The following is a 15,000-nucleotide window of genomic DNA, read 5'->3' as shown; positions in this document are numbered from 1 at the left end:
ATTTCGCTTCAAATACGATGATTTCAATATATTCCTGTATGCCTTGTATGATTTCAAATGCGAATGCGGGAATGTTCTGTAACACCATCAGAATCAAGCGAACCTTCTTATTTTACCTTTTTTAAAAATTTTTATCGGGTCTCCTGATAATCGGTGTTAGTACTAATACATTTATCTTTCGTTGAAAAACAAGAAGTAAACTAAACTTTCCATAGCAATCAAATTTTAATATTTTAAAATTCTTTGGCCTTTTAAAATACTGGATTGATGTTTACCTCTTCCTTTTCTATCCGGCGATCAGTTCGCTAATATGTCTAATTTATAGTACTACTTTAAACACTACTATTCTGGTCTTTACTGAGTTTTTTTGGAACAAAGAGAAGGTTTTCTTCTGCCATCGGCTATTTCTTTTTATTTTTGTTTCAGACATAAACGAGTGTACCCAAGAAGTAGACATTTGTGGAGAGCACGGATACTGTATCAATGAGCCAGGCAGCTATCAATGCGGATGTCCGCCTGGATTTGAGCTGGTAGCTGGAAAGTGTCAAGGTAATGTGTCCAATTGCAATTCAAAAAATCTAAATGTTATTAGGAAGCATTAAACGCATTGCTGTAACAGCCTTCAATGTGTAACTGCCTCTGGCCCTCTTACAAGTTAGGCAAAGAACCACCGTTGATTGCTGAGGTTAAACTTTAGTGGCCAGACCACTTCGCATTTAATGATAAAGGTGACGTAGAAATAATAAAACGTTTTGTCAAGAGAATCATTTCCCTAATTAAAACATTATTACCGCAGTTCAAGTTAACACAAGTAAAACATTCAGGTTTGAAAGATCAATCTTGGTTATAGATACACCGCACCAGAAGTATACACCAGGAGTACTTCTGGCTTTTTTCTTAAAACAATAAGCAGAAATTGCCGACAGTTAAGTTTGGCTTCATATTTAGTTTGATCGAAAAATTGTGTTAGCGATCAAATGCGTAGAGCCAAAGATTGAACGGCTGTTTAGTCACTTACTTTGCATTTGGTGACGGATGAAATTGTGGGTTTTTTATTTCTTTCAAACTCAACCCTTCCAAACGAAGTTTGAGGTTTGTTTTTTTGCTAAGTGTATTGTTTAATCTAGTTTCTCCCAGGATTAAATTAATTCATTGCTTTTCTTGTAATTTTTTGACTGTTTGTGGCAGCAAATGACGACAACAAATTAAACGTCAGCTCAGTGGAAGTGTTCAAGCCAAAGGATGGAAGGAGTTATAAAAGAAGAAATTTATTCTCGAAATGGGGAATCGAAAATAAGTCGGATCTTTTTTTAATTTATAAATTTGAACTATTTCCTTGTTTTTAATTTATTAGCCGACCTCATCTAATTGAACGGTTTTTGTAGACGCTTTTTGTTTTATTTTGTTTCAAAAACTGAATAGCATTGCGTGCCCTCTTTTTTACGGATGGATAATTTGGTTAAAATATCTCTAAAGCAAGAATCGATGGACAATTTGGTGAAGAAAACCGACTATACGGGAGAAAGGAACTAAAAATACGGGAAAAAAGAGTGATTTTTTTATGTCTTCGTCAGAGAGAGAGAGAGAGAGAGAGAGAGAGAGAGAGAGAGAGAGAGAGAGAGAGAGAGACAGAGACAGAGACAGAGCGAGATAAATAGGCTGGGAAACATTTTTTTTCAGCGAGCGAAAGTTTTTTCTCACATGAGTCATTTCCAAAACAATGTTTTAGGTAGGTATGTTTTTTTTAAGTCAAATGCGTTTCATTGGTCTACAGTATGATTAAGCAAGACATATTGGAAATTGTACGCGTTTTGTCAGAACTTTTCATGTTAATGACTTCAAACTTCTTTTGGAAGGGTTGAGTTTGAAACAAATAGAAAGCACCATTCCAACAGAAGTACTTCGGGCTTTTTTCCTAAAACATGAAGCAGAAATTGCCGACAGTTAAGTTTAGCTTCATATTTAGTTGGATCGAAAAATTGTGTTAGCGATCAAATACGTAGAGCCAAAGATTGAACGGCTGTTTAGTCATACATTGCATTTGGTGACAGAAGAAATTGTGGTTTTTTATTTCTTTCAAACTCAACTCTTCCAAACGAAGTTTGAGGTTTGTTTTTTTGCTAAGTGTATTGTTTAATTTAGTTTCTCCCAGGATTAAATTATTTCATGTTTTTCTTGTAAGTTTTTGACTGTTTGTGGCAGCAAATGACGAAGTCAAATTAAACGTCAGCTCAGTGGAAGTTTTCAAGCCAAAGGATGAAAGGAGTTATAAAAGAAGGAATTAATTCTCGAATTGGGGAATCGAAATTAAGTCGGATCTTTTTTTAATTTATAAATTTGAACTCTTTCCTTGTTTTTAATTTTTTAGCCGACCTCATCTAATTGAACGTTTTCTGTAGACGCTTTTTGTTTTATTTTGTTTGAATAACTGAATAGCATTGCGTGCCTTCTTTTTTACGGATGGATAATTTGGTTAAAATATCTCTAAAGCAAGAATTGATGGACAATTTGGCGAAGAAAACCGACGATATGGGAGAAAGGAATTAAAAATACGGGAGAAAAGAGTGGTTTTTCTTTATGTCTTTGTCAGAGAGAGAGAGAGAGAGAGAGACAGAGACAGAGAGAGAGAGACAGAGCGAGATAAATAGGCTGGCAACCGCTTTTTTTGAGCGAGCTAAAGTTTTAGGTCGGTATTCAATTTTTTTAAGTCAAATAGGCTTCATTGGTCTACAGTATGAGTAAACAAGACATTTAGGTAATTGTATGCATTTTTTCAGAACTTTTCATGTTCATGACTGTTTTGGCGATTTTTGCCACCTTTTGATTAGTTATTAGCTCTTATCTTTAGTTTCCGTATTCTAAAAGTCCGATAGCTTTGCGTAATACCTGCAATATTTTTCATCTATTGTAGAAATTATTTCGTTTGTAGAAATTATTTCCTATTGCAGAAATGAGTAAACAAGACATTTAGGTAATTGTATGCATTTTTTCAGAACTTTTCATGTTCATGACTGTTTTGTCGATTTTTGCCATCTTTTGATTAGTTATTGGCTCTTATATTTAGTTTCCGTATGCTAAAAGTCCGATAGCTTTGCTTAATACCTGGAATATTTTTCATCTATTGTTGAAATTATTTCATTTTTGTGTGAATTTTTGCACAATTCGTTTCTAAAAAGTCACAAAATTTGAAAATTTGTTAAATATCAGACCAATTGTTTCCTCTATCATTTTCTAATTTCTCAACATCAATGAGTTCTTATTTAAATTTTGATTTTTTTAATCTAAATCCATCATTGTCAATTAGTGATTTTGTTTTAATTATTAGTTGCTAGATGTTTATTCATATATTTCATACTTTTGTAAATAGGATGTAATTTTGATAACGCTCTTCTTTTTTTGCTTTTATGATAGCTTTTTGGTCTTTTACAATGAATTTTAAGATATGTGCTACTATACGTTCTACTTATTGGAACTCAGTTATTTGTAAAAAGCGAATGTTGATATTCAGCGATTTGTTTATATGGTTTTTTACTGCTCTTGCACGAAGTTTGAAGCATTTATTGTAAGCGTGAGTATTTATGGTTCAAAAATTTAGCTTGACTGTTGGCTGTTTTGTCGCTGAGTTTTTTTTTACTTTTTTGAAAAAAAACAGGATGAACTGGTAAGGCTTGAGTTCCTTACCAACTCCGCTCCTCGTTCGACAACAATGAGTCTGACAGTTTTTGGTTTTGTTTCATTTTTTTCATCAGGTTCAAATCTTTTTTGGACAGTAATAAGGCGATAAACTCCGGATAAATAATTGAAGCGTATGATGGACGACGGCTTTCTAAATTTGAACAATGGTCAGCTTGTGTTAGGAATATTCTTGATTGGCTTTAAATTTGTTTTGTTATTTTTTTTATTGGGCCAGAGAATTTTTTCGCTTCTATTTGACGAATTAAATTGTTCGCAGTAGCTTAGGTTAATGTTTCAGTTTGCAGTGTCATGGTCTCTCTAATGGTACTTTTTAACATATGTTTTTGAGTAATCAGAAAATTTTTAAAACTTGTTTGAGTTATATGAGAAAAGGTTCACTTTGTTGAATTTAATATTGTTGAAGTTCTCTCAGCTTTGGTTTGCACACCCGTTTAAGCTAGGAATTTTTACTTGTCTAGTAGAACCCCATTTGCGCGGGAGTTTGAAAGTGGACATTAGCAACAGTTTTTAAGGTTTCTGTTTTTGTATAACTTTTGTGCAAAATTTTGTTTCTTAACTCTTTTATTCTAAAGTCAACACTGCATTTAAGTTCACAGCAATTGTCAGTTTTAGAGTACGCGACATCTTCTTTTTAGTCGCGTCATTTTCCTGAGTTTTTTTCGGAAGGTTATTCTTTAAGGTCTGCTCACATATTTTCTGGTGTTCGATGTCATTTTTTGAGTAGAGATTTTGGTCAAATCATTTAGGAGTGATCTTGCGACCCGACTTTTTGGACTCCAATTGTAAAACTGAGTTCAAAGAAGGTTTTTGAAAAAAAAATTAGTTTCTCAGATAAATATTGTGTTAACGTGCAGAAATTTAAATTCTTGGATTGCAGTTTTCGGGTTATTGATAGTCTTTTTTCTACAAATGCTATACAAATTCCATTCTTGGCAACTCAATTGGCATATTTTTTGGGTTCGTCAATGGGAATGAATTGTAATTCAGATTTTTTGTCCGACTGTTTTTAAAATAATTCGCTTTATTTGTTTGTGCTTTTCGTTCTGCCCACGTCTCGGTTTTTACGTTCGATTTCTCACTTATATCATTCGCTGTTTCAACTGACTGTATTTTTCAATTTGTGCAACAAATTTTGGCAATTTAGAGATTAGAAATTGTAAAGAGCAAATAAATAAATGTCATAAACTGATAAAGCTTGGGTTTTAAGATTTTGCCGATCGTGTTATTAAAGATTATCGGACAAAATGCTAATTGGTATTAGTATTGTTTAGTTCTACAATTAAGAGGCTATATTTAGCATGTTTGTATAATCTAATAAAAATTATGACCAAGATAGAGCTTTTTTTGATGATTTAAGAGAATATTTTGTCAATCTCTCTCTGATTCTGTACCTGCCTCAATCCCTGTTTGTCAGCAGGCTCAACAGCGGCTAATTTCTCGGAATTTGTGGGCCATTTTTGATACTACAGATCAGTAGAGTTCAGGCATGGCCAAATGATTATATTGCTAATTTAATAATCCTTATTTCATAGAAAGATTAAAATCGGGGTGAAATGTTAGAGGGGTTAAAAGATAGAGGGGTGAATAAATCGGGGTTAAATGGTGGGGGGTTAAATGAATAGGGGTGAAAAAGCTGGACACCTTTTTTTGGTAATCAGTGTGCGATGTTTACAACCTTCTAAAGATTTTCCGTAATTTTTCAGTCACAGAATATTCCAACAGCTAAGTGTTTTGCAATTTTATAGATGAGATTTCACTCTTGCTTTCTTTTGTGACTTTTTGTGTCAAATTTTCAGTCTTTTGTGTCAAATTTTCAGTCGTTTGACTGCTTGAGATTCTGTTTTAGACATAAACGAGTGCTGGCGGGGTACCCACGAGTGTCCTGCTCTGTCGTTCTGCGTAAACACAATTGGCAGTCGCAAGTGTGAGTGTGACTTTGGATACATAGAGCAGGCTGATGGCTCATGTGAAAACAAGGACGAATGTGATGATGGTGACTACGACTGTCCAGCGAACACTTGGTGTAAAGACTACGACGGAGGTTATCGATGCGAATGTGCTTCTGGATACAGACTTAATGACACCGACCAGTGCGAAGGTAATTACAGTTTCATAGCGCCAATAGTATTTACTACTATTGTTTTTTTACTACTGTAGTTTTGTCTAGTAATGAGATTAAAAAGTCGACGTTTTTAAATTAAAAACTCTATTAATTAGATTAAAAACTTGACGTTTGATATTAGCAACTGGATTTAAAATTTGGCTTGCAAGTAAGAACTGGATTTAAAATGTGGCCTGCCAATAAGTTCACTAAAGGGCTTCAAAGGACATTATTAGAGGTTATTGATTCGACGCGCTTTTCATTTGACGGAAAGTAAACAAAAATCGACTAGCATTGGAGAAAGTGCTCACGAACGGCAGGTGCAGCCATTTGATTCAATAGGGGTTGGATGAAGCACAGATAACTTAATGAGTAAACAAATCCTACGAGGAACGGGATTGAACCCCTGACCTCACTGATTGTATTCTGGTACCAAAAACTTGTGAGCTATACCGGCTTTGTTATCGCATTTACAACCGCCTTTTTCTTAGCAACGAATTTAATTTCGGAATGAGAGCAATGATGAATGCAAAGTAAGCCGAAGTAAAAGTAAGCCGAAAGTTATGTAATAGTTATGTAATCTATCAGGAATAATACGTTGTTAATCGTTATAACCAAGACTGCGCATCGTTTTATAATTTATAATGTATTCCAATTCATCAAAGAGGAAAAAATAGGTCAATTTTTAGGCATCTAGTGATTACGGGCCTACCGCACATGGCCATGCCTCTCATCCGCTGTTGAATGCAATCCGGACACAGCGGGCCGGTTATCGCGGCGAAGCGCGCCCACCGGCCCGCCAGGGGCAACTTAAAATACGGCTATCCCAATTTTTTTTTTGGCTGACGTGACCTCATTCAAAATTCGGCTTCCTTGCCTATCGACTTGTTTGACCGCCATCGAGAGCAATTCAGATCAGGCAAAATTGAAGAAGTCAAGCTAGATAATTTCAACTGAGAGCAAAAGAATGTTCTAGAACAAAGGCGTCAAACGGTCCAATTGGCGTCCAAAACTGTCCAGGATTTTGCATGAACAACCATACACGTTTTCAGTATTTGTATCAGACTTGGTTGAAGGCAATTAAAAATTTTATAATTACTGTTCAAAATATATGTTGTAGAAAGATTGATTGAAGTTCCAAATATCGAAATCTCACTTCCTCCATTAAAGGATATTGAGGTCAAGAGAATTTATGAGCCGCAGTGGTATCAAACTGAGTTGTATTGAAATTTTACTTCCGGTTTGGGCATCGGCGTTCTGGACAGTTTGAAATGGAAACATAACATCCGAGGTAATCTTGTGAAGGATCTTTGGACTTTGAGAATTGTACAACATAGTGTTTCCTGTAATTTCTCCGGGTACATTGAAATTCGAGCTTTCAGCTTCTGCGGTTTATCGTTTCTTCTAAGCTGATCATAGGGTTCGTTTCTACATGTGAAACCAATGCAAAAAACGGAGCAACTGAATTACGAAGACATAAAATGCTGCTACTGGGGAAGTGACTAAGTGCAACTTCTGAACGTTTGGAACACTCTGCGATAGGTATCAATTAATGGAGCAAGATATTCGGTTTTTTGAACATCATTAACAAGAAGAGCTGCATCAAGTTTGAAGATCACTTCTCATAGCAGTCATCCACCAATACTGTCAGGAACAGGACAACGCTTATCTTACATTTCCGCGGCTGTAAAAATCAGTCAATTTCGAAAGCTTTTTGTCTTCCGTATCGCACTTGTTATCAGAAATTTTAATAATCAATCTTCGTTTAATCTGTTTAAGATGAACTGTCAGTATATTTTACTTTTTAAAAAAGTTTTCAATCGTTTTCTTGTTTGTCAAAATCTGGTTTTATGATAGTTTTTCTTGGTTTATTTTTCCTTATATTTTCTTATGTATGCAATTCCGATTCGTTTTTAAAGCGCAATATCATTGGTTTTTATGGTAATTGATCTGGTTATTTACTCGATGTCTCTACACCATATCTTTGTATCTTTGTATATGACTCTTTTGTTTGTCATGTCAAGAAGATATCAGTGCTGTCATTTAGAAATTAATGAGTGCAAAGAACTGACACACAACTGTATTGCGTCCGGAGAAAAGTGTCTCAACACGCCTGGTACATTTGTATGTGTGTGTCTCCCTGGGTACACTAGAGACATCAGCGGCAATTGTGTCAACACTGATGACTGTGTCAACAACACATGTACTCCATTCTCCACCTGTGTGGACGAGCTCAACGGATACAGATGCACTTGCAAACCAGGCACTAGGAAGATTGAGTACGCCGACGGCACCTTCCACTGCAAACGTTAGTTTCAAATTTCTTCAAATTAGCTCCGTTTGGCATTAATAACTCGATCACAAAATTCAATTATATGAAACTTCGTTCATAAATGGAATTAACATCCGAGAGTTCTAAGAAAGGAAAAATCAAAAAAAAAAGTTTTAAAAAAATTAAAAGAAGAGATGCAAAAAACACGAACGAGTTCCAAAGGACAAAAAATTGAAAGCTTTAAAAATTTATTTTTATAAAATAATTCACGAAAACTAGAATCTGAACCTTTGTTTTTTAATATTATATTTATCTATTCGAAGGAAAGATGTAGTATGTTTGTTTTATAATATTACAACATGTAACTTTAACCTTGGGGTTATTTGAATTTTCATGTTTGAGATTTGAAAAAAAAATAAATGGAATTGTTTCTCCTTTGACGACATGAAATTATGTTTTACAAAAGAAACTTTATTTTTTAGTTTCTTGCTTCGGAGAACCTCTCTCTTAAATTTTTGGAAGGTCTGTAAAGGCAGGTGTTCAAGCCTGACTAATGATTGCAAGTTAATTGGCATATAGATTTCGTGTATTTTTCTAAAACAGTGTGAATATGGGCATACGCATGCGCATATTTGACGAGTCTTCAAATTTGGTTTGGCTGTTAGTCAGACCAAGTTATTTATTGGTTTAAGCATCTTTAGCAATTCAGCTTTTTTAATCAATTCAGTTTAAGGGTTTAAGCTATGGCTACGTTTTTCTACATGAGACTGACGTGTTCTCGTATTATTAGCACTGGATCCATGTGAGTTGCCTGGCATCTGTGAGCCTGGAGTCTGTTCCTCTTACAAGGTCAGTGGTCAGTTCAAGTACCAGTGCGATTGTCCCGATGGTTACGAGGAGGTCTACCCCAACACAGACCAGGCTAAATGCAAGAAGGTCGACCCTTGTTTGAACAACGAGTGTGAGAATGCCAGGTGTATAGATATACCCTTGGCAAACAGAACGGCTGGCAGCGAGAGAAACTACACGTAAGGGATCATACTAATCGCTCCTGCTGCTCTATGTTGTGGGTCCAAAAGAATACTATAAAATCAACAACAAAAAACAACAGAACTTTAGAAACGTTAATCCATTCGACTGTTACTTTTATTACCTCTTTTAGATAACTAACTTGGTTAAATAACTAGGAGAACTTTTGAGTAATTATTTTCCTGATTCTGCAAAAAAAAATATTGCAACGTGGTTTGATTGTTTATGTTTGTACAGGTGTGAGTGTTATAACTACAAGTATTGGGTGCGCTCTGTAGACCCTGAAACTGGTGATCCGAGTGAGCTAGAGTGTGAGGACATTGACGAGTGTACTACTGTAGACGAGGAGACTGGAGACCCTCTCCACAACTGCAATGAAACCGAAAACACAGTGTGCAAAAACATCGACTACGGGTTCAGGGTAAAAACCTTCTCTAAAAATAATTCTCAGCCAAATATCTTAGTCTTGAGGACTTGAACCCTCATTGAGTTTGTAAAAATTTTTTCATTGAAATGTAAGGACATTAGAATTTTGTGGAAAATAGCTAATAACAGGATTGAGGTTTGAAATTTTTTGCAGTAGTAGGAGTGAAACACAACGAGTAATGTGAATTTTGTTGAGGACGTAAATTGCAATTTACATAACATAATTCTTATTTGCATGGAATCCGGAATTTTTATGTGGAAGCTGTTTCATTTGTGTTGAAACTGTATAATTTTCTCAGTTGTTATTAATACTGATGATTATTGTGTTGTGTTTAGTGCGTGTGCGAGGACGACGATTACGTATTAAGGGATGGTATCTGTGTGCTGAAGTGTCCAGAAGATTATTGTAAGCTGGAAAACGAAGAGTGTATACAGGTAGAAGTGGCTCCTCGTCAGTGGAATAACACATGTGAATGCAAGGATGGATACAACCGAACTGATGAAACCGAAAACTGCACAGGTAAACTATATATACTAATCTGCTAATTAATTTACACGTTAAGTTATAGTTGACAGAAATAATATTTGCTTAAAGGGATCCATTTGTGCAACTGGGGGAGAATTCAGTGATTTGGCTTTAAAATATTAAATTGAGGCTTGACAAACAAGTTTGACATTTTCAAATGGTAGCATTACAGAAAGATTGAAATCCAATCCGAACTTTAGGATGCCGATTGTTAAATCCACCTTCAAGAAGAAAACAAATGCTGCACAAGTTAGTATCGACTGATAAGGTGTAGATGCAGCCATAATTATATTAGATGATTAGGACGATGTAAAGAGGTAAATTAATTATATTAGATCATATTGAACCGGGAGAATATAAAAAAGTATGTCTTTTTTGACAGATAGTGACGAGTGTAGATGCAGCCATAATTGTATTAGATGATTAAGAAGATGTTAAGATAGTAATTACAGTTGATAATATTGAACTGCGAGATTATTAAAAAATGTTTTTGAAAATATTTAAAAAAAAAACCAATTTTTTGACAGATATTGACGAGTGTGCTCTGGATGAGTACATGTGTGTTGAGAATGCAGTGTGCAACAACACAGAAGGAAGCTACACGTGCGAGTGTGTCAATGGTACCACTTCACCAAACCCAAAATATATAGAGTGCACAAGTTAGTCTAAAGACCACGGATTTAATTGGTTCCTCATAGAATTACATTTTTGGTACAAGAGCAGACATGGAATATGATTAAGATATGAGGACAAAGATCGAAAGTGAAAATTGGGACAATAGATCGAAAATGAAATTATTCAAGTTTCTCATCGGCCAATCAGATTTACCCGCTCACTTGTAATACACTGCATAACATGTTCGGTAGTCATATTTTGTGCGGTTGCGATAGATTCATATAAAGTCCCACGGGCCGCTAAGGCATGGCCATGGCCAGATGTGGTAATTGTATACGAGCTTGTAAAAACGCTTATTTCAGCCAATGAGAATAGATTTTAATTTTCGGTCTATTGCCCCATTTTTTTCTGTTTTCGATCCATTTTCCTTTCGATCTATTGTCCGGTCACCTATGATTAAGTGATTCAACTAAACAAACAAAGCGGAAAACCAACAAGATCAAATAAGATCTGCTATAAGATCAAATAAGATCTGCTATAAGATCAAATAAGATCTGCTGTAAGATCAAATAAGATGAAGAAGGAGCATAGAATAACAGATCACAAATTATTTAAGAGAATATTGCAAAAATTTTGCAACAAAATTGGGTTAACTGGTGAATTGTGTGTTGGCGGTGAATTAACCATAACACTGAAATTGAGACCAACCCGATAAGCACGGAATTGATACAGATTTAATTATCGCTAAGTTGGATACTGAATGGTTCACGAAATAATTAATCACTTCATTACGATTTTCTCCTTTTGAAAGTCTGGAGAGAAAAAACGTGCTTGAAAATATTAAAAGAACTCAATTTATTTGCTAGAGTTAATAAATACGGAGTTACTAAAACAGGAGTTAGCAATAGAAAAGGTTATTGCCGGTATTCAATTAGTTTTGAGTCAATATAAATCTGCGTTATGATTTTGGTATGCTTTGAGCTGATTTGTCTGCAGGCTCAGTTGAAATACATTATAAGTAGAGCTTTCAAAGCTTTCTCATTTTATACCATCGAATTACCAATAATTTTGCTATAGTTTTCCAGCTCAATCGCTGTAAATATTATAATTGAACAAGGAAGCTCGGTAATGTGAGTACGCACATAATGTTCCGACCCCGCTCATCCACATTCTTGACTTAATTGACTACCAAATGACGAAGAGATAGCAAATTTTCAAAAACATACACATTGTTCAATAAACAACCAATGATAGACGATAATGCCACGCTCGAGGGCCGATGAGAGTTGTTAATAATATGACTACTAGAAAGGACTAATAAAACTAAAACAACAAATATTATCTACGACCAAAACTCGATGTCTATAATAAAAAAATCATAAAATCAAACTCACATCAGATAAAAACTCAAATCAGATAAAAACAAAACATTTTAACCTATAATCATTAGAAAATATACGGGACCTGTCCCCAATGCAACTGGTTAACAGGTCGACAATAAAGAGCAAATAGGTGCGAAGCTCAAAAACACTTTTCCTTTTTTGAAAACAACTAATTTCATAGTTATTAATGTCATTAGATATCAACTGAAATCACTAAAATGTTCATATATACCTACACAGGACGCACCTGAAACATGTCAGTATGCAATTTTCAATTGCGAAAAATTTCAAAGCCGATGGGATTAACGATCATTGTTAAAATTTAAAAACAAACCAAAAATCCTTTGAAATGTACAAATATAAAAAAATCTAGCATTTTATGAAATTTCGTAGTAACAGTAGTAACAAAGCCAACAAAAAAATGTGTGAAGCTAAAACCGTCGTAAAGATTAATTTATTGTTCACTGTGTTCACAGAAACTGAGCTCCAAATTAACCGAAAATTTATTAAAGGTTGAAGCTCAAAAACCCATACTTATTTTTGAAAACAAATTTTTTCAAAAGTCATAAGAGACTTAGGACTACAACAAAAAGAGATGGATTACGTTTCAACCCCTCAGGAAGCCAATTGGGCCTGTTGATAATTTAAAACTTAAAAAATTTTTTGAGACATGACGCTGTTCAAGTCACTATAATTGTAAGATATTACCTGCAAGAACTGTAAATCATCATTTTCTTTTCATTTTAACATCAACGAGTCTTGCTTATAGAAGATCTACTCAAAAATTACAGCAAAAAAAAACCCAAAAATTGAACACTTTAGAAATCTCGAAAACTTTTATAAATCTAAATAGTCGAAGCAATCAATCACAACGTATGAACAAGCGCGAAAAGAAATGTTTGAATCAACAAAAGCAATTGGAACTGCTAATGAGTTAGATTGAGTTACATGGTGCAGAAAAAAAGCAAAAAGGAGACAGAATAAAATTTTTTTTTTAATTTGATTTGAAAGTAATTAGAACAAACAGCTCTAAACTGAAATCTTTAATAAGGTTGAATTATACGTCATGGGAAAGCAATTGAGATCTATCGTTATCGTGTATATCGTTTAGAACAACGAAAAGGAAGACAAACAGGCAAAATAAAAAAATCTCACAAGGTTTTGCGAGATAACTGTGTCTCAGCCCAAAAAGCATAAACTATTACACAAAAACTATTAACTTATCCAGATGCGTCTTTTCCCAACGTTTTTCATTTCCCTTACGATGCCTTCCTTTAATTCGACTTGTCAATAATGTGATAATTCGACAAGGAAACAAAATGAACACATAAAATATGCAATTATAATTAAAAGTAAAAGAAAAATTGAAGACGCGTAGTACCAAAATAAAGAAACCATTAGTTGAATATAAAACCATTACCGACATTAACTTTTAACTCACAAGAAGTCGGTTTCTGCCTGTTTTTACTGACCTTGCGTCCGAAAGTGAGAAAATTAAAATAAAATGCTGACAAAGTTCAAAAATTCACCGCTTTTTTCTCAAAACAAATGTATTCAAAGTCATAACAGACATTAGATAACAACTGAAAAAAACTGTCTAGGTTCTTTTATACCTTATGAAAGCTAACTGGATCTTTGATTGGGGACAATAAGTCATTGGGCTACAAAAATATAAGAAATGAAATCGAAACGCAAGAAGTCCACAAAATTTTTACGAAAACAGTTAGTTAGAGCCATAAAGACCATGTGCTTAACTCTGAAACCATAATGTAGACTCGTTGGGTCTCGTTTATTGTAAGTAGTATCTGTGATTATTTGAGCCCTGATTTGAAATGCTTTTCCGTAATTTAAATAAAATAACATGCATATTATTTTAAAAAAGAAGGTCGCGCGCCATTAAAATCTAAAAATGTTTTGTCATAGGGATCCATGGTGAGGTCAAGATCAGCCAAGATGACATGGTTGCGAGACATGGTTGCGAAACATTGTTGACATGGTTGCGAAGCATATTATTTCCTTTCAGATTTTTTCGGTTTGTCAAAAATAAATAATGCATTTCGTATAATTATCGAGATTAAATTTGCAAAAAATTGACAAAATTTTAATTTCAGAAGACTACTAATGCCAGCGGGAGTTCAAGTGGCTCTTTTTTGAGCTTAAGAAGAATGTGGCTACCGCTTTAAGGTGTCTACTTCCAGCAAATTTAAAGCAAGTGTGCTAAAAAAGCCATTTTTTCGACGAAAAAAGTCTGGGTTTTGAAAAGTTTACCATAAATTCTAACCAAAAACTCAGATCGAACAATTAAGCAACCCTCCTTTATCTTTAGAGATAAATTAAATAACACTACAATTAACAATTTGAACATATTTAGCCAAAATTGACGAAAATTTGTTCAAAAATATGAATAAAAGAGCTGAATTAAGTCTAGTTTTGACAAAACTTTAAACCTCGATAACTCCCTATAGAAAGCGAAAATTGAAAAAATCTTTTCAATTCCATATATCTTTTTTAATTCCATATGGATTTTTTGTTCAGACAATTTTGTCCGATCGATATAATAATCGTAGAGTTGTGAGTGGTATCATTAGAAAGCCCGTCCCGGGCTTTATAATGATACCACTCACAACTCTACGATTATTATATCGATCGGCCAAAATCGTCTGAACAAAAAAATCCGTTTGAGTATATAGTTCCTACCCCCCCTCAAGAAGGGTCGGAACAAAATTATAGAAGTAAGGGTTATGAAAATACAAAAAAGTATAATTCATAAATTGACAAAAAGATAAGTTGACCAAAAGTCAACAACTTCGCAAAAAATCTCCATGAATCATTAATCAAAAATTTTGATGAATCACGTATTAACGTTTTAAAGGTGATTATATGCCTTCTAATGTAATTAATTGAATGACATGATGAATTGAATGCATGTCTAAACTTGTTTCAGACTTGGACG

At 34.3% G+C, this 15,000-nt stretch overlaps 1 protein-coding gene across 1 annotated transcript in view; it reads left to right on the top strand.

Moving 5' to 3' along the window:
* The window catches only part of LOC142334995 (uncharacterized), a 384,183-nt gene that overhangs the window by 303,835 nt on the left and 65,348 nt on the right, over nt 1–15,000 (top strand). The window contains exons 77-83 of the mRNA XM_075383322.1: nt 427–549; nt 5,543–5,794; nt 7,845–8,105; nt 8,860–9,097; nt 9,336–9,519; nt 9,861–10,044; nt 10,578–10,709. Coding sequence (XP_075239437.1) covers nt 427–549; nt 5,543–5,794; nt 7,845–8,105; nt 8,860–9,097; nt 9,336–9,519; nt 9,861–10,044; nt 10,578–10,709 — 1,374 coding nt within the window. The remainder of the gene's footprint in view (nt 1–426; nt 550–5,542; nt 5,795–7,844; nt 8,106–8,859; nt 9,098–9,335; nt 9,520–9,860; nt 10,045–10,577; nt 10,710–15,000) is intronic.

Source organism: Convolutriloba macropyga, chromosome 2 (genome assembly GCF_964194025.1).
Source record: "Convolutriloba macropyga chromosome 2, txConMacr16.3, whole genome shotgun sequence".
Taxonomy (NCBI): domain Eukaryota; kingdom Metazoa; phylum Xenacoelomorpha; order Acoela; family Convolutidae; genus Convolutriloba; species Convolutriloba macropyga.
This window is presented reverse-complemented; position numbering and strand designations above follow the sequence as displayed.